A 20,488-nucleotide genomic window follows, 5' to 3' on the forward strand; every position below is an offset into this window, starting at 1 on the left:
AGCCAATATCAGCAACAGTGAAAACTAAATTCCAGCCTTCATGGAACTTCAAACATTTATCACCAAAACTTTGATCATGCCAGAGGTAGATAGGTGAGTGTAGTAAAGCCAAGGAATTGACCAAATATGGGAAAATGTGGAGTAAAGTCTTTTCCAGAAGAGACTCATAATCATTCCTCCTTTCTACCCAAATGAATATTTCCTTAGTGAATACAACTAAAAACCAAAAACCAAAACAAAAAACTTGCTTAGTAAAACAGGTTTAGAAAACTCCCATCCCATGCATAAGCATACTTCACTGAGGAGGAAGGAGGCTGTAAGATAGGACAGGAGGTTCAAATTAAGTCAGACACAATCAGACAAATTTTATGACATAGCATGCAATATGCAAAAAGATTTTTTAGATATTGACTGTTTTAAAAGGCATTGAGATTTTGCTTTAGTTTTAAGTATCACATACTATTTCCCATGCGTTTTATCCTTAAATGAACTAAATTAGGGAAAGAATCATTTAATACAAATTCTTCCTATGTGCAATTATGTGTAATGTCCTGATGCAAGATGCCCTTTTACTAGAACTAGAACAGAAAGTCCATTTAGCATGAAGGTAGGACATCTATACCAACCACCTTACAAATATAAGTAAAATGTGGTAATTAATGCTGTATCCTTCCCTTTACCAGTGGATTCAGATGCAATTAACCATGAATAATATAATGAAAGAAGCTTTCAGCATAGCTCAGGATAAACCTATGCAATTTATTGCTTAATACCATGGCAGATTTGTGGAGTAAGTTTGATGGTCAATTTCTATGACAGAATGTATAGAACAAATAAAAAAAACCCTTCAACAAATTTATTGCCAAAAATCAACTCACACATCATTTGCTTTTCCATTTAAGCTGAACTTTGATGGATACTGCTGTTTACTACAGCACTAAAATGATGCACAAATATGAGCTGATCTAAATTCTTCAATATTTAACATGGTTTGTACACCATAAACAGCTGCTCACATAATGTGGGAATTCTGAAACTATTTCTAAGTCTATGTAAGCCTCAACTTGAGCCAAAAAAAATAAAGTACCGGATTGTTTTTTATGTATTACCAGTTTTTGACAAGCGAGGCAATTTTGCACTTCAATGAAGTCAAGATTGCAAATTTAGCACGAAGTGAAGTAGCGTGCAGCAGCTGAGCTGAGGTTCAAGGGAAGGGGATCATCAGCACAGCAATATGCAGTACTGAACTGACAAACTTAGTCATCTTGTTACAGAACAAAGAGAGCTGGTAACAACCACACTGCACATTTCCTATGATAAGGCCAACCTAGAATCCATAAAACAAACAAGAACATAATTTAAAAGTCACAAGTCGTGTCCTGGGGAGAATGCAGCAATGATAAAAGTGATTACCAGGACACCAGGGAAGTTAGTCCTTAGGACTGTATTTAAAAACAAAAGCAGTGAGAACACTGCAAGCTGTGAGAAACTCTTGTGTTGGTGCAACATTGTACAGTCAGCTGTTTCATGCAACTCAAGAGCATCTTTCTGTAGCCTGTTAGTGCTCTACATAGCAACTTTAAATCAGTCTCTGTAATTTTAAATTTCTTCACAGTTTTTATGATGGGCACATCCTTTTGAGATGTGAATCCAAAATAAGCAGCTCTTACTGCCTGAGCTAACAGAGTATCAGTAGTACTCAGCATGGAAAATCCCCTTCTTAGGCTCTCTGATCACCAGGAAGCACAGCCATCATCAACTCTTGAAAAACAGGTGCACATTAAAACTAGAGCCATGTATTGGCAATATAATTCAGATGCATTCCTCTAATCTTCCTCAGGACTCCTTGGAAAACAGCTCAGAAGTTGTGGGGTTGGATATACAGGCACTTCTGAAGACCCGTGTCAGGCTCACCCCGTGACAGAGCTTCACAGCACCACTGTGTAAGATCCCAGGGCTGCTTTTGCACTGCTTGTTCACTCAAGTGGAGAGCTCACTGCTGCAGGTCAATACATTTTCTAGTTCACAACAGATCTTTGCCACAGGATATCACTAAAACAGTATCTCTTTCTGGGACTGAGGTAGTACAATACTTAAACGAGAAAATTCTCTTTTCCCAGGGATAAATGCACAGCAGACTTTACAAGTCACACCACCACCATCTGGTACCAGTTCTAGTGGGAGAGAGAGCTAACACTTCGACATCCAGCAAGCAGCTGTCAAAGCTGGAGAGAAATGCCCTGGGTGGGATCACAGCCTAAATTACATGCCTTTGCAGAAGGAGCCACCCAACTGTATCCAGTGCTTCCAGCTCTGAGCTCTTTCCTGAGGCAAGACAGCTAAGACTCACTGTAAAAAGACACTCAGGAAAAGACTCTGTCCTCCTCTGCTGTAACCCAGCAATCAGGAGGGGAGCATGTATTTGGTGATCGGAGACCACTTCTCAAATCTGCCCTGACTGACACAGGGATATCAACACAGCCTTTTCACATCCCAAGTGTTTCCCCACCAGGCCACTGGATATTCTAGCACAAGTGATCATCCTTCCTTCCTGGAGATGTTGCTTTCTCCACACTTCAATCTTGTCCTTCCATTGCAGGGCATGCACAGACAAGCCAGCTCCAGAATCAATTCCTTTCCTTCTCCATGGCCCCACACCAATTATTTAACATAATGAGAGTAGCTTCAATAGAAGTTAATATGCCAAGGACTACTTAGCAGTCTGGCTACTAATCTAATTCTCTAGTATTGAAAAGGGAGGACTCAAGTCTGCTCAGACTCCCACATGGATTTGTCGGAGGCTGTATATAAGAGGCATACTGGCCACTGAGTTGAAACGGGGTAGGCATCCACCTAAGATGCATGTCAAACATTTAACAAGCAGCCAAGTCAGTTTTTTTACATGCCTCCCAGGGAAATTTAGTAATTAAGCCTTTCAGGTGCCTAATCACCATTTTGCATACTTCATCTCCCTAAGTAAAAAACAAAACCCAAACACAAAATCAACCAGTCAAAAAAAAATTCTGAAAATGGAAGCACAATCAAAGCAGTTTTAAAATTGATAAGAATTTTAATAGTTTATCCGAATAATCAGGTATGTAACGATGAGGCGTTAGTAGAATGGTATCAGAACTTAACAGCCAATAAACACCTTTATGCTTTTCTGTTAATTTTCCAAGGATACAATTAGTGTCTTTCATGACAGCACAACTAAAACTTCAATGAGAAACAGGTAAATGAATATATAGGAGTGTCAGTAATGTATTATATGATAGCATGGGCTTCCCAAACTGGGAGAACTCAATTAATCCAAGCAAAACTTCATTCAAAAATTGGAAAGCTTAGAGCAACCAAAGTCTGACATCACTTACTGTTTAGCTGCAACAACAAAACTGTTTGTATGATATTTTAGTAATATTTTACTATTAAAATCCACCATAGTGGTTTTTATCCTTACCAATCCTTCCTGAGAAAACAGTCTGTTCTTCTGGGAGGACATTGTATAGCCTGCCAAATTCACACTATTTGACATTTATCAGGGAAGCAGCATGTTGTCATCAGTGTAAATAATGCTGCTTGTCCCAAATCCCACTGAGTCACCATATTGACCTGCTGCGAGCAAAAGCAAAACTTGGAGGAGAAATCTACCCTGGTTTACTACTATGTTGCAGATCCAGTCAATCAGAATTTTACTGGAATAATACTAGAGACTTTGGGTTGCTTAACAGAGTCCTGGAATATAGCCAAGTAAAACTCCACCTACCACAAAATACAATTAATTCTAGTCCCTAGATCTAGCAGTGCAGAGAGCAGTGCAAATTATTTAGAAAGAAAAAACAAAGGGCAGATATGTTATAAGCGCCAGTTCAATATCCACTCTGTTCATTTTGCAATCTGAATCATGTGATGGGAAGGAAAAAAAAGAAAGAAGAGCACTCCATTCTATGTTCTACCACTAGACAGGCATAATAGTGCACAAAACATAAATTACAAAAACCATGGCAAATTTATGCCAAATAAATCCATCCACTTGTGTGCTGCCTAAAAGCCCTACACATGCAAACATGTATGCACTGGTGCACACAATTCTTAAAGATTTTATTTATCTTATGACAAAATGAAAGAACTGAAAACGTAATAATGGTGGGGAACAAACCTATTAGCCTAAGTCATGTCCTAATGAACTGTGGAGGTGATTTGTGTGACATCTCTGAAAGGAAGAAGAATAGCTGATTAGGAACCAAGGACCTTAGTTATTTTCTGTATCTTTCAAATTTCATTGACCTTAAAGCTATAGTTAAATTTTCTTTAGTAGTTTGCTGAAAGTGCTTTAAACACTCATTGCCTTGTAGATTTTCCCAAGCTTCTTAATGCTTATTTCTTCTGATTCCAATTTTCCCAGTGTAAAAAATGAAGTCAGCCAGAAATCTTACACACAGCTGGAAAATTCAAATGTGTTATGGTGTCATTGGATGTATTGAAAACTTTGTGGAGGGGAAACAAAACTAATATTTAAATATAAATACATGAAAAGGTTTAAGCAGAAAATATGAAAAGTCTTGTGTTCAGAGACATCATTTAATACTAACCATCACAGGGAAAACTATAAACTCCCCAACAATTTTCAGTGTAAGGGTTGATGCTGGACAATCTGAAAATTTTACCCCTGTCACCATAAAGAATTGACCTTGACTTGATGTTTCTGAAATCCTACAAGATATTTTTTGACTATGTAACATTTCCCTATACAAAAAAAAGAATTTTAAAAGGGAGGAAATTGACATTATATCAATAGAAGACCTATCTGAATGCTTGCAACTCGTACTGTCAGAAAAATAACTTATTATTAAACAGAAACATACATCGTATATTCTAATGGAAAAAAATTAAGGAATATGGTTTTTTGGAGTAAGACAATCTTTTTGGTTTTCCAGTAAATCATCATAATGACAGAGAAAGACATTCACGCACATTTTTGGAATTTAAAACAACAGGATATGCTATTTTTTAAAATAACTGCACTATGCTTTGGTTTCCAAAAAGAAGCCTTATCCTAATACTGCTTAAATAAAGTCTTCCACAACTTAGAATAAACACTGTTAAGTATTTTAGCATCAGATGAGTAACAGCCAAGTATTATTATTACTCTGTATTTCCTTGTCTACTTTGTGACATTTCATTCTAATACTTACAGGAAGTTGAAGAGTGATCAATTATAACATTTCCTAATAAGGCTTGGAGAAGACAGCACTACAGAAGGATTTTTTGTTATCTACCAGGTGCTGCAACTACACTCCTGCTTCTTTTTGTGCATATTGACAAAAAAAAAAGTCACAACAAACCCAACCTTCCCCCAAAAAAACATTTCCACTACAATAAGGAACAACTTCATTGTCCACCTTTACATCCCAACAATTTTGGAAAAGCATCCTGCCATTTTCTATCTTCACTATAACTGAATTCTGGAATTCAGTGGGGTTTACAATCAAGTTGGGTCAGAATCTAGGCACAAATCCTATACTACATTGCCTACTTCCATTAATTACTCTGCTCACTTTGCAGTAATGTCTCTACTTACAGTATAAATTCATTCCACAACCCAAGCATATTAAAGGTAGAGTAATATGAGGTTGTTGAAGAAAGACAAAATTTTTAATATAGCACTTTAATTTGTGCTATTTAAAAAGAAATATTATGTGACATATTAAACAAAAAGTTTAATAGTTTAAACAAAAGTTTAAACAAAAGTTTTACATTTTATGTCTCTCATTTAAGCCCGTCATATTGTTTGAGCCCATTTTTAGCTTTATACATTATGAATAGTGCCAGTTGATCTGTACCACTGTCTAAGTCTAGTGAACCAAGTAAAAAAAATAAAAACAAACAAAAAATTCCAAAAATAACCAAATAAACCAAACAAAAAACCCAAACAAACCAAAAAACCATACAACCAAAACCAATAGCAAAAAAGCCCCAAATGAACACACAACACCCCCCCCCCCCCAAAAAAAACCCACGCAAAAACTTCACCAAAAAACAAAGCAGGAAAACAAAAGAAGGCAAATAAAATCAAGGAAGCATAAAAAGCCCCATAAAACATTGTACCTGACCATCACAGCTAACAAAATATTTCATTAACCATTTTGGATCTACCTTCAGGCATCCAAAAATTGAAACTTTCCCACTAAGTCACTGCAACCTTCTCCCAGGTGATTAATCTCTCCTATCTTAAAAGCAGCATTCAGTACAAAATGTGCCAGTTGTTTACGACCTGCACCCACTCTTACCCTATTTAAACCTGATTCTAGCATATCTTGACTGCAAATCATCAACAATAAAAATGTTGACTAACGAAATTAGAGCAGCAGAAAACTGTTGACATGTCAAAGAAATTGTTCAATGGCACAGCACCTTCCATTTGTATGGTCCTGTACTTATATTTAGATGGAACTCTATGCATTTCTCAAGCCTGACTTCCTTCATTAGGATCTGAGTTTTAAATGCCACTGCCCTAAAAAACCCAAGCCGTAACACCCTAGGCAGTGGAGAAGCAGTGAAGCAGAAAAAAATGGTCATTATATTTAAAAACTGAAATGATGTCCTAACTGCAGGACTGTTTAAGTCACACAAAGGAGATAGGCTGTGCATCCACATAAGGAGTCCAGTAACCACACCTGTGGCCCAAGTGTTGCCATCAAGACCAAGCTGCTCTTCAAATACTTCAATTCATATATGAGGCAGGAGGGTTTAGCTCCACTTCACTATTGCTGGGACAAAGGAAGCTATTATCCCACTACTCCAAAGAAGGAGCAAAGTAAGGGGTACTACTCTAGGTCTGGTATGTTTTTGGTAACTCTCCAGTACATCTGTGTATTCAAATAGAAGTTTTGTTCCAGAGGCTAAAATTTTCAGTTTCACTTAAAGTGAAACTTTAGACACAAGAGTCTATCTGCTGACTTCTCACCATTAATCAACTTCAGGGATTAGCAACAACAACAACAACAACAAATGGCACACTAAAAAATGAAGTATCCTACCTATAGCTTCAAGACTGTATGCAGCCCATCAGAACAATTTATCAAGCCCAATCTTTGTTGTGTAAATCAGGAGTTTGGGAAACAGAGCTGGCCATCAGCCAGATTAATTGCTCTAGATGTCTGGGAGCTGACAAAGGATTTCCACTTTTCTCCCACCCCACCATGTAACTTGAGCTGTGTCCATAAATGACTAAAAGATAAGTATTTCATACCAGAGAAAATATATCTGAATCACATAAAAGCAGCATGCAGGTTGTCCACATGACAACATTTCTCGTAAACTTGCAAGGTGGATTCCAGTCACAAAGCACCCAAGAAAGGAGAGGAGTGTGTGCCTACATGGCAGTGAACAGCTGGACCCCTGAGTTCCCCCATTAGAAGCTACAGGACTTGCTAAGGACAAGATGATATTTAACTGTCTTCAAAAAAAAAAAAAAAGAAAAATTGATAGTTACAACCTACTTGTGGCTGAGTTTGAAGAAATAATTCCATTCAAAAGGGGTTTTTTTGAGTCTGACCTGATTTTTCCTGAGTTTCACACTCTTTTAACAAACAGCTGAGGTTGAAGCTCATGTTACCACTGTTTAGGAGTCTATTTTTTGAAGACTACTTTTCAGTAGCATTCTTCATCTCCAAAACTGGGTAGGTCTTTAAAAATAAACTTCATAGGAATACAGAGAAAAGGAAATAGTACAGAAGCATAAAAATAGACTCAGGAATCCAATAACAAACTATAAATCATTCATTTCCATCACACATTGACTTGCAGCAATATTTCTGCTTATACTAACAAAAGCAGTTCAGAACATTTAGGGATAGATTCTTTCCTTCTAAACAGAAAGCATTTTAACTTGCTCCCAAAACAAAGAAACCACAGGTAACCAAGGTTTGAGTTACCTCTCTTGGGCTGAGCACATATTTAAGTGCTATCCTGCTGTGCCTGACAGAAAGTCTGTCCAAGTCCCTCGTGAACTCCAGGCAGACCTCAAAAAAGCTTGGGTCTTACTCCTGGGATGTCTTCTGCAGAACTGCACTCCTCGTTGAAACACATTAAATTTGTATCAAGAAGTTAAAGACACGAAGAAAGAGTTGAAATAGGGTAGGCAGGGGAAGGAGTATAAAAAAATACTGAAGATTACCATGGCTAAAGTCAAATCAAGTGATAAAGAAACACAAACTGCATCTGCAGCTATTGCAGGCTTGCTCCTGCTACCCTCAGCTCAGTAAATTAGCTTGATGCCAGGATTTTTTTCTTGGAATTAACACAGTTCAGACTACTTAGCTAGACTCTGAACTGCATTCAGTGCTTACTTTAATCAATGTACTAATCAGAAACATCCATCATGTGGCTCCAAAAAAGTAAATATAATTACATAAGAGAATAACTTAGAAAAACAGATAGCCCACATTTTCTACAGTAAAGATTTATTGGTTCTAGTGAAGAAATATATAATATGAAGTGATATATCCAAATCATTTGATCATAATGATAAATGATAGAAGCTGCCTTTGATCCAAGACAACTATAAAAGTTGTTGTGACCAAAAAGAGAAAAATAACCCACCATTGAAAAATTATAATTAGCATGAGTAATATATGAACTTATTCAATGCAGAAAACCCACTTTAATTCTCTGGTCAGAAATTGGTCAAAGGTTTATCTGTCAAAAAAGGACTTCTAATAATGTGCAATTTATCTTTACCAAAGTTTACTATTAATATGCCTAATTTCTAATATCATCAGATAGAAAAATCTTCATATTCTATAGCTAATCCAATTTCATAGCCCAACTTGCTCCCTCATAGAATCCTTCAAGGACAATCCCACCATGTTACTTTAGGGAAAAAAAAAGATCAAATGAGTGAAACCATACAGTTAATAATATAGAATCAACAGCTCACAAAACAAAACCCTAATTTCAAACTATAATGTCACCATGTTTGTTTTCCTTAACAACCTCAACTGCTCCATAATTTTTCAGGGGACCTACACAGATGGCATACCAGTTGCAAAAAAAAGTGGGCAGAGACAGCTGTATGCCATTTCAAGGTAGGCTAAAATATAGGGCTAATAGGCTCAAGGCAGGGATCTCCCCTCCCAGTTAGCAGAAGAGCCAAAGCCCTTTGCAAATGGTGAGATATTCAACAGAAAGAACTGTAAGGATTAGGTATTCAGGCATCTTCTTTCCTAATAAGCATACACTTCCATTCCGGGCTAAGTGAAAATTTTTAATTTTGGGAGACTGGAAAATTTAGTATTATAGGCAAAGTCTGTTTGAAAAAAAGTTCAGGTTTAACATGCAACTTTTCCTCAAACTCTGGCAATTGTACTGTAACCAACAGAATTTCTACCACAACAACAGTGCCAGTACAGCACAGATTTTTTTTAAATACTACTAATACTAAATACTATCATTTATCTATTGAGAAAAAATGTGCAGATTCACATTAAGAAACACTGCTTACAAATTACATGCTACAGTCCAGATATTGTCCTGGATTCTTGATGCACCACAAACTCACCACCAATCTCAGTACCAAGGAAACTGAGATTTCATTATCAGCACTGACTAGACAGTATTTGTGCAGAACAAAAAAAGTCAGATTCATTATAAGGAATAAATAAATAATTCAATAATAATAATAATAATAGTATAATGATTTTAAAAATTATAGATTAGTCCTTAGAAGCAAAATATAGCAAGGAGTACTTTACATGTCAGGTTGGAAAGCAGGGTGTAACATCCATGTAAGGTTCTAGAGAATTAGATCCTAGCTTCTGTTCTGCACAGTGGGAGACCAGAAGTAATCCTCCAGTCATAGAAAGGATTGCACAGTAGTTAAGCCTTTATTAACAGTAGCTGTGGGCTCACCTTGCACACCTGTCTTGGAAGAGCAAAGTCTCAAACCTTAGTATAGGCAGAATAAAGGAGAAACTCTTGAAAAAAAATAACAGTTCAAGGAACAATCAACACTATCACTCATTTACATACTCATAACATTAATGTGTAACCCCTTGAGTAGATTGCTCCCTTGAGTGCTTTCAAAATCTCCCAGTCTGTGAGAACGCTCCCACATTTATCCCAGCAGTATTAATTAAGCAGTGGAATAGAACTCCTCACATCTCATTTTATCTACCTTCCAAGTTGAAAAAAGATGTGTGTTCTGTTGCTGCTGTTTTTAAAAAAAAAATAATAGCAATAGTAAGAAGAAGAAGAACAATAGGGGAAAAAAAAAGGAGAGAAAGAGGAACTTCTCCAAAATGAATATAAATGGCTAAGCATTACACACTACTAATTTAAAGCAATTCCGTCCATGAATCAAAAGAGTTATTTGAAGCCTCCATGAGAATAAGTTTTATTAAGCTACCTGAGTAAATGACTGTTTTCCTATTGTTTAAAATAAAATCTAATAAATAAAGCTAGGATTAAACTGTTCTTAAGTAATTTATTTTCCTAGGTATCCAAATAAAACCTACCACCAAAAGCAGTATTTACTTTCACTCCTCAGGAGCAGCCAAGATACTCTACTAAACCTCTTGCTGCACAGTCAAGAAGCTTAGCATAAGCTCATAGCACTAATGCCTCTGTGTACAAGGTGAACTTCGTGCTACTATAAACATATTTCTTGGTTCCTGTCTCTTACCAGCAGGAGTGACAAATAACAAACTCTTCAGGAGCATATCTATCCTTCTAAGCAGAAATGGGAGCTAACATAACAACACAGCCAGGAGATTGAAAACAGTATCAACTGTAGGAGAGCAAAGACGAGGAAGAAAAATGGAAGTGGGTGGACAGCAGCTGCGCAGCGATAGAAAATGGAAGGGGTGGGAAGGCAAAAATGAGAGGATGAATAGGGAAGGAGACAAATGAGATGTGAAAAGAGACAGAAGACAAAATTAACAAGAGTTAGTCTAAAACAGCACTTCTTAAATCCTGGCTCAGCCAAAGGAAATTACAAAGTCAGGCTGACAGGAAGAGTAAGTAAATCACAATGCTGCTGTCAGCGTCTCACTTCTTGAGTGGCGTTGCCAAGAGCCAGTCACGGCTGGGAAGAAATGGCCCCCGCACGGCTGGGACAGGTGCTGCAGTGGCTTTGTTAGCTACATGTCTCATCAACAGCTGCTTCAGACAGTAAGCACCATTTATTGGGAATGGGAGAATGGAAGAAAGGCTAATCACAAGTGAGCCCAACTGGAAATGAGATTGAGCCCTTATTAGCTAGTCCACACACTAAAACAACTCCCCAACAAGTCACACTAAATCCAAAGCATTAGGAAAGCAGACAAGCGTTTTGTTAAAGAGAGCCACAAAAACTCATCAGCAATTGAGGTGAACTACTGTGCAAATTAAAATAACATCTATGGTAGACAAAAAGTTTCCATCCAACGTTCTTCAAAAATTCCTGAAATTGTAACAGATAAAGAAAGAAATCTCTTGGCAGGCAACACATGCAATGCAAGATCTGTGATGTTTAGAGAAGTGCTCCAGGGTACAGCTGGAGCACTGTATGCTTCAACATATTTTAATTCATTAAAGACACTAGCCACATAGGATAACGTGATGCCCTTATAATCTGCAATATCTTGGCCTGTATAATCAGTCTATACAGAATCAATGTGGAAAAGGAAACTAAGTTCCCTTAAGATTCCCATCCTAACTGACCTTCACCAAAACACAAACATAGAAGAGACTTCACATATGGATGGACATAATTGCCACCTCACCCCTGAGTTTATTCAACAACCAAATAAGAATTAAATCATCTTTTACAGGTCTTTGTAATTGAATATAGTATAGTATTAGCCATTAATCTGATGTACAATCATCATTAGCTCAAAGGGAGCCTAGGAGGAAGATAAAGGCCAATTTTTACTGAGAAACACTACCAAAAATGCAGAAAATGTTTGCATAAGCTGGAAACATACCGTGAATGTCTCTTCTGTACTTCTTTTCCTTTGTACCGGAGCAACTGGAAATTCAAGAAGGGACTTGACCGTCTTCCTTTTGGCTCTTTCCATTTGAATGTTAGTGAAATAGTTGACAGCAGCAAACTCAATCAGAGCAGAGAACACAAAGGCAAAGCAAACTGCTATGAACCAGTCCATGGCAGTAGCATAGGATACTTTTGGCAGTGAATGTCTTGCACTGATGCTCAGCGTCGTCATTGTCAACACTGTGGTTATTCCTTGAAAAAAATAAAGCAAAAGAACTGTTGAATCAAAGTAAAACAAGGCAAGAACTGGCAAGGACCTTCAAACAAAGAATTTTAAATCACGTATGAGTCGTTCTCTGCTACTTGTGAATACGGCATTAAAGTCATGGCAAGCATCACATATCCATGAGCAGCTAAGTCCTAAAACAGCTTACCACTTTTTAAAGGAGCCACAGAAAGCCATGACTTCAGCAGATCATCTACAGCTCACATGAAAAAAAAACACAGAAGCCTTCATTTTATATGTTTTTCCCGTCAAGTTCAGTTGAATTTTTTACAAGTTATTTTCTAAACATGTGAATAAGATATAAGTTGTTAAATTGGGGAGTACTCCTCAGATTGCAACAAAAACATGACTTCTCCTGTAAACGGCTCTGGATGCCCCCTATTATTCTGCATCTGTGTCTCTGATCACACTTGTAACCCAGGAAACATTTTGGTGCCAAGGAAGAATATTATGCTAAAAACTCTGTTAGTTAAGAAATCATCAGGTTTTTTTACAGCCTTCTGCTACTAGTCAGCCAATGAAATTTAATTAATTTTCATCTTCTGAAATAACAACATTAATTAAAATGTGTGAAGCATGAACACTAAAGATGGCCATCAAAAGATGGCCACTTCATGGTAGTACCTCGAATGCAAACACATGGTGCATAAAAAACAAATGAATGGGGTCTTTTTTTCTTTTTTCATCCAGAATATCCCATATCAAAGAAATGTAAAATCCCAAGTATGCATTGAACACTGCATAAGTCCTAGTATGATAACCTCAGTGATGAGTGACTACAAATAGAGATGTCCTTACTCTTATGAAAAGAACACTGTATCCATCCTAATTCAAGATGCAATTTCTATGCTTAGAAGAATTTAAATTCATTAAGATTATGTTTTTCAACAGATTTCTCACATCCCCATTTGCTAAATGATGGTATTCCATCAAGGTAATATAATAAAAAAGGCTTCACTGACACACTGCCATACAGAGAAATGCTCACAACTAAATCAGTCCTTCCTTCTAAAGAAGAAAAAGAAAAGAGTAGCAGCCAGGTCATGACAGTTAAAGGATTCCTCAGAGTTTTCAGGAGGATAAAAGATACAGATGCAAGCTCACAAAACCTTCTTCAGTGGGAAGGTGTTGAAAACCACACCACTGAAAATGTTTAAGTCTGAGAAAAAAAAAAAAAAAAAACAGGGAAAGTTGGATATTTGGGTTTTGTTTCTTTCCCTGGATGAGGCCCATCTCTGTTTAGCCCCATCCTTTCTAAGGACCTGAGTAGACCTTTGTCCACTTCAAGCAAAAACTTTGTCTGAATTGTTTCTAAAAACATTTGTTTAATAGTTGTAGAAATAGGGTAAAGTAAAATAAATGACCAAACATTAACCAAAAACAAGGAGGTAACCTGTGACAATATTAGTTTACTGACAGTCTTTATCAGACTTTTCTTTATTAAATCATTCTTCTGCAAGACTTGGAGCTGCCAGTACAACTGCCCCTATTACTCTTGCCAGCATCTAGCAGTCTATAGAGAGACTTTTAGTAGAGCATTCTCTTCCTGCTTTAGGCAGCTTTTTAAATGCTTTTATCCCATTTCTTTGTTAGGAAACATATTTCCATTTAGATTCTTGCACTTTGTCTTCCACTGAAGATTTTCTGTTATTTTCACTGTGCCACCTCATTCAAGCTGTATTTTGAAAAGATCAATTTTAATATCTTGTGATCAGTTTGCTTTTTTAATTCATTTTCATGATGGTGGTGGCAGAAAGGAAAGAAAAGCACTAAATATGAAATTACAGTAACAGAATCTAAGCCTTATTCATAGCAATCTTCCACAGATGACACAGAAACCTCACAACAAGACATTGGAACACCTCACACACTCCAAAACAATTTATTGTACAAGTATTCTATAAACCTTGAGTTCAAGTACTTTCACTACTATCCACTGGAGGATAAACCTGATCTGGATGTAGACAAAGGACTTGAGTGTATTACTCAGAGCCAGGTCTTTCCAGTTTTGTTCCCTCAAGCAGGTAGAATCCCTAGAGCTGAGGAGCCATTTGCTACAGGTTACCATGCACCCTTCTGGTTATATATTCCAAGTTTCTCCTCAGAGTCCAAGGATTCACACAACAACATTCTTCATACATCAACAGCAAGATTCCCCCTGAATTTAAATTATCCCCTTGTTTCTGCAATAGCATGGAGTATACCCCAAGGCACTGAAAAGGCCTATTCTAGTGAGAGTTATTAAAAGAGCAAGTACAAGAAAAAGTTAAAAAAAGGAAATAATTACCAAATACAGTTCTGGCAGGTACTGATTCCTTATTTATCCAAAATGAAACTTGAGAGAGGATCACGGTCATAATGCATGGGATGTAGGTCTGAATCATAAAATAACCCATTTTCCGTCTGAGATGGAAATAAACTGTCATAACAATATATTCACCTAAAAAAAAAAAACAAAAGAAAATATTTTTCTGTGTATAAAATTTGTTTCAGACTCTCAAGTAGGATTGTTTAAGGTGATGCTATTAATATATCTTAACATTCACAGAAAGATATCTTCTCAGAACAAGAATGAATGAAGGTTTGTTTAAAAATCCCAGAAAGAGTAGGTCCTTACACAGAAGTTGATATCAAAAATGCTATAATACAACTAATACTGAATTACATTTTACAGTATAAGCATGATTTTAAAAATCCTTTTGACAGCTGTTGAAGATGAGAATCCAACAACACAATTTATCTACCTACCACAGTATCTGTAACATTGTGGTACCTACCTGCTGAATAAAAAATTAAGAACAATGATACACATCAAATGTTATGCAAGCATCTCAACTTTTTGCTAGACTTATAAGTCAGTCCCACTATGATAATGAAACAAATCATTGAGAAGAATTAAAAATACACTAAATTTATCTAGAATGTTGTAATTCATATTAAGCAAACAGACCAAAAAAGCAGTTTTACCATAAACACAATAAACTGTCTACAATAAAGCACTACAGAATGAGCCTTTTGGGACAGCAAGGAATTTTTTTTTATTAACTCATAATAATCTATATGCTGAGAAATAAATTCCTAGTGAATTGCAAAATGCCATTTTATCTTTGAGTAAACCATCCACAGAGCAATATATCAAATATGTTTTCTTTATTGGTTTCATTTTGACTATCTCACAACACCCAAACCTGCTGATGCTTAGAAAACGATTCCAAATTTTAAAAATATTTTGGGAATATGCTTGTTTATCACCACACTGCTCATCAGTGATGCTTCACTCATTTTGGATGCCTGTAGTTGCCATTTGCCTTATTTCTTACAGCACAAATCAGCAGAAGTATCTATTGTGACTAATGTATTTGTGCCTACCCTTATCTGGCTAGAGGGTTTTTATGGTTTTAATAACCCATTCTGTATGCTGTACTTCTATCCCGAGCTGTTTGCACCACCAAACAAAGGAAGTCTTTTGCACATAATGTGGATACAGTGCTGAGAAATTACTTCCTCACCCAGGCATCCTCTTGACTCTTCAAACTGCATTTTAAGCAGTGATTAAATGCTCATTTTGTCCCTTGGAGTAATGATCTCATTCTAGCTTTCTGAAAGACTGTCGCAATCTACTGTAATGAATCTGCAAATGTAAATCTCAAGGACAGAAACCTAATTCAGATTTACACCCTCAGCCCTTAATACATACCCTATGACATTCAGTAGAATAAAACGTACAGGAAGAAAAAGAAAAAAGGCTTTGGGCAATGTTACAGGTTAGTTTTACCTCAAGTTGACTTTTACTGATGAGATTCCTACCTGTAATAGATTTTATAGTTTCGGAGGATACCGTATGCCCAAGCAGGTCATACTGAACTAAACTGGAAGACTCCTCAGGAACTTCCACTGACTTCTCAGGTCCTTTTGTCCAGGTATAAATCATTTCACTCTTTGGATAAGCATCTACAACACAGCATCAGTTTGCATAAATACGAAACTTTTTCTCATGCCTTACTAAGAACCAAAGCCAAAGCTACTGAAACCAAACAGTAAAACATACATGAACAACTTCAGAAGATACCTTTCATGTTAAGTTACCCCCAAAAAGCCACCCTTGGAGTAGAATAAATAAGAGCTGAGGTAATATGTCAAGTGTCACACATAAATTCACTTCACATATGAATGTGAAGACTAAACATAAATTCCTTATGGATCAGCCCCTACTGGGCATGCAAAGTTTATTTTTATTTCAGCAATTTCTAACTATAATTTTACCATTAAAATATACTAATATAAAAAAGAAAAGAGTATGTACAAGGAAGATATATTTTGAAGGTTGGGTGCACATTACTTTACAAAAAAAAAAGATGATTATACTAAAAATGGCAACATTTTAAACTTCTGTTTAAAATATTTGCCAGAAACCGTAGGTCTGCAAAGAATTCACAATGGCCCCAAAATAAGCACACACAAAGAAACATTTTACATTTAATTCAAAAGACACGTCTTAGGGCTAGCATTCAATCCCTACACAGTCCAAACTCCTGTTAAAATTGAATCAAATCAGTCTTACATTTGAAATGGTTACATGTTATTTCAAGTTTCACTGTGGGAAACATCAGACTAGTGTTCAGCAATTCCTGCTGAGTGGTGATTCTGTCTGAAGAGCTGTTACTATGAATGAGCCCCCACTATCAAATTCCCCCTATCATACAGCTGCTATCAAAGGCAAATCTTGCAGCACATGGCTTCCACTGATGAAAAGTCGTATCAGAGCTGTGTCTTTCATACCTCTGTTCAGGTTGACTATCCAGCTGTATAAGCTAAATTTATGCAATGGAAAAATCTCTGAAGGCTCTGCAGCAATTCCTGACTTCAGAGCTCTGGGGTCAAGGAGAACAGATTAATGTCCAGCCATTGGAGGGTCTAAAGCAGAGAAGTCAGTGACCAAGAAGGCTTAAAAGAATAACAAGATAGTTAATGGAGTGCACCAACCATTTCCAGGGGGTCTCAGAGGTCTCTGCTTTGGATTCACATCAGGAAACCACAGCTACCCTCTCTATTTTTTATGCAGCAATCCCAAACTGTTCCTCTATCCAAAATTTGGATATTTTTCAAAAACCTACATCTGACTTCAAAGCAGAAAAGTCATCTGCACTAAGATTTTTCGCACCAGTTAAAAAGTTATTTATTTTGTCTAAACTTGCCATGCTGACTCCTCTTACAGGCCAGCAGACAGACAATTACAAATAGACATCAAATCTCTGCACATAACCTACACCTCTTTCTTAAGATGCCAATGTACTTCCACTACCTGTAGAGAAAGTCAGCTAACCTGCTTCCCTAGGTGTCTTTTACCCGGCTGTTTAAAGGTAAGTTTCTCTTCTCCAGATAACCTCTCACTTCACTGAGTATCCAATTCCTCCCCAGGAACCAAGAAAAACAACAAATTTCAAGCAACTGCATGTCCAGAGTAGTGGGGTTTAACATAACAGCTGAATCACCGCCTGCTTTTTAGTTCTCTGGGTTTAATTTTTGAGGTACTAAATTGAAGTATTGAGGAAATTAACAGGAGTTTTTTCTGCATAGAGATTGCGTATCAAGACATAGCTCTATAAATTCATAAAGTCTAGTAACTGCTTAAAATTTAATTCTACTATTTAAATTCTGTAGTTACAAGAAATTTGATAATTGCAACTTACAACTCCCAAATTTGAGAGGACAAGCATGACCATCCATGGGAAAATCCACTAATCTCATGGGACACTCTGCACTTATTGTAAGCCTATAATGGAACAAATTAAATAGTCTCTGGTTGCCATTTTGTCTAGGCAGTACAACTTTTGCATACAGTAATTGTAAGAAATCAAACAAATACATTAGATACCTCATTGTGTACAGGATGGTGCCATTTCTCATTATTCTGAAGAGTTTATTTGGGGCTGTCATATTATGTGCAACAGACTTTTTCCCATTCCTGAAGAAAGTATCAGGAGTCCATACCTTCGAAACCATCAAGTTGTTAAGTCTTAAAATTTCAATAGGGCCATCATATTTTAATCTTTTATCTACCCATGTCTGACGAAAGAAGACATCCATTGTATATTCCTGTATTAAATTGCAGAAAAACAAAGATCACATTTGCATGTGTGTTTCCTGTAAAAGAAGAAATCCCTCAGGAGCAAAGAAATCATTAGAGAAGAAAATCCTAAGTCCACTACAAAAACATCTTTCCACCAATTAAAGTGTCTTGTGTATTTCTTAATAGCTTAATTTCTTACATTAGTCATATCAATAAACTGCTACACATTTAATCATTAAGGAATAATTAACCTAATTAAGTTTCAGGAAGCAGACAACTGAGTTGGAAGTCAAGCATATAACTGGAAACAAAATTATCTCTGACAAGAATTGTCAACAGATTTTTAAAGAAAATATATCCATTGATCAGCTGCTGCTGGCTAAATTGAAAATACCAGGACAAATGATTAGTTCCACTTTAAAGTTAGGAAAGAAAACCCAACTTCATCTCATGGAAAGTAAGCTTTTAACTGAGGAAAGCTAAGTAAATCTTTTGCCATGCCCACAAAACAGGGATAATAAATTATATAGAGATTTGCATATATATCTACATTTTTTTAAAGTATGTAACTATCCCATTAACTTCCTCAGAAAAGCCACTCAGATGCTCCGAAGAAAACATGCAAACAACTGCAGAACGGCAGACAGAGGCACATCATGAGAAATCAAATGTGAATGAATGGATGAAAGAATGCATTTCTCATCCCAGGAAGCTAAAGTATTTCACAAAAAAGCTGCCATGTGACAATGAAAAAGGTCACATTTAAGTCCTTTCTAACTTAAAGTTTTGATTTTGTTGTTAAGCCAAACAATGTTTTCTGACTAGATTTCAAATTCTTCTGCATAATGTCTCCGCTGAAATTACCTGTAAAACCGTATCTATTTGCATTGGCAGGAGGCATGACTACTAGTAATGCATCCTAGGATTGCATATCTTCTTTTCCACAGCTGTATCCTCCACTGTGATTTATAGTCATTCCATGAAAAGTGTCTCCTCTAGTGTCATTTCTTGCTGGCAAATTCATAGCTCATAAGTAGCAGTTTCTGTTATTAGCTTCTACCTGACAGATTTTGTAATATAAGATCTCAACCATTTTCATTAAATGAAAGCCATTCATAAAATGAAAATGGGTACAAAAGCAACTAAAAAGACGTTCTGACCTCCCCTGTACTGAGACCATAGCACGCGTCACTGTTGCAGCAAGTTTTATGAGTGCAGCCACATTCAGATTACATTGGGTCACTAATGGATATATTAACTGGAGTATTCCAGAAACAATTCCTGCATCCCTAAATAGCCTCCTAAATCATCCTTAATGAAGAAAGGGGAAATAAACTTTCCTTTTTCAAGTTCCTTACCCATCTTCAGTCCATGTTCTCACTTCTGCCTAGATATATGCTCCAGTATAACTAATAACTTCCCCTGAAAATGAAATCTGAGAGATGACATGCAGTCCTCACTGCAGATTTCCTTGGGACCACATTCTTGTACCGCTTGTCACTCTGATAAGCATCATCCTGCATGTGATAATCAACCAAGGGGTAAGATGCATTTCAACATGAGAGTGCTGTCACAACTGTAGCTCTGGAAAAAAATACCTTACTATCACATACCTTTCCATATAACAAAATTAAATCAGGTGCAACACAAAGTGAACAACAGCACTATATGGGAAGAAAATTACTACCCTGAAACTGCTTTTTCCATGAAGAAGTTCAGTTCAACACATATGGCTGCATTGTTTCCATGGGATTTCTTGATTATGTTATAAAAAGATCAACTGCTGCATGATTTAAGGGTGCATCACTGTATTTGAGAAGCTGATGAGAGTTTTGCTGGATTTGACCTTGAAATCAAAAGCCATTCAGCCACAAATAACAGAACATGCAAATGTAATATTTCTCCTCTGTTACTATTTCATGCATGCGACTTGGACATTTAATTTCTGAATATACTTGTGAAAACTCTTTTCAGACAAACATTTGCTGAGAGTGATGCTTAAAGGAGCACAAAGATCAGCAAAGGGCATTCATCTGAAATGAAAACGTCAACAAGTATTTTTGAAGTGATGTCATTACTATTCACCTGACCATACCACAAGTTTCAGAAATGAAAAGCTATTTCAAAGACAATACACATTTTCCCCACAGTAGACTTACTT

General features: G+C 36.6%; 1 protein-coding gene across 1 annotated transcript in view; it reads right to left on the reverse strand.

The window, feature by feature from the left end:
- Nucleotides 1-20,488, reverse strand: part of GABRA4 (gamma-aminobutyric acid type A receptor subunit alpha4) — a 47,539-nt gene that overhangs the window by 17,139 nt on the left and 9,912 nt on the right. The window contains exons 4-8 of the mRNA XM_064710341.1: nt 18,133-18,353; nt 17,948-18,030; nt 16,065-16,208; nt 14,545-14,697; nt 11,964-12,223 (exon numbers count right to left, since the gene is read on the reverse strand). Of these exons, the coding sequence (XP_064566411.1) occupies nt 11,964-12,223; nt 14,545-14,697; nt 16,065-16,208; nt 17,948-18,030; nt 18,133-18,353 (861 nt within the window). The remainder of the gene's footprint in view (nt 1-11,963; nt 12,224-14,544; nt 14,698-16,064; nt 16,209-17,947; nt 18,031-18,132; nt 18,354-20,488) is intronic.

Source organism: Zonotrichia leucophrys, chromosome 4 (assembly GCF_028769735.1).
Source record: "Zonotrichia leucophrys gambelii isolate GWCS_2022_RI chromosome 4, RI_Zleu_2.0, whole genome shotgun sequence".
NCBI lineage: Eukaryota > Metazoa > Chordata > Aves > Passeriformes > Passerellidae > Zonotrichia > Zonotrichia leucophrys.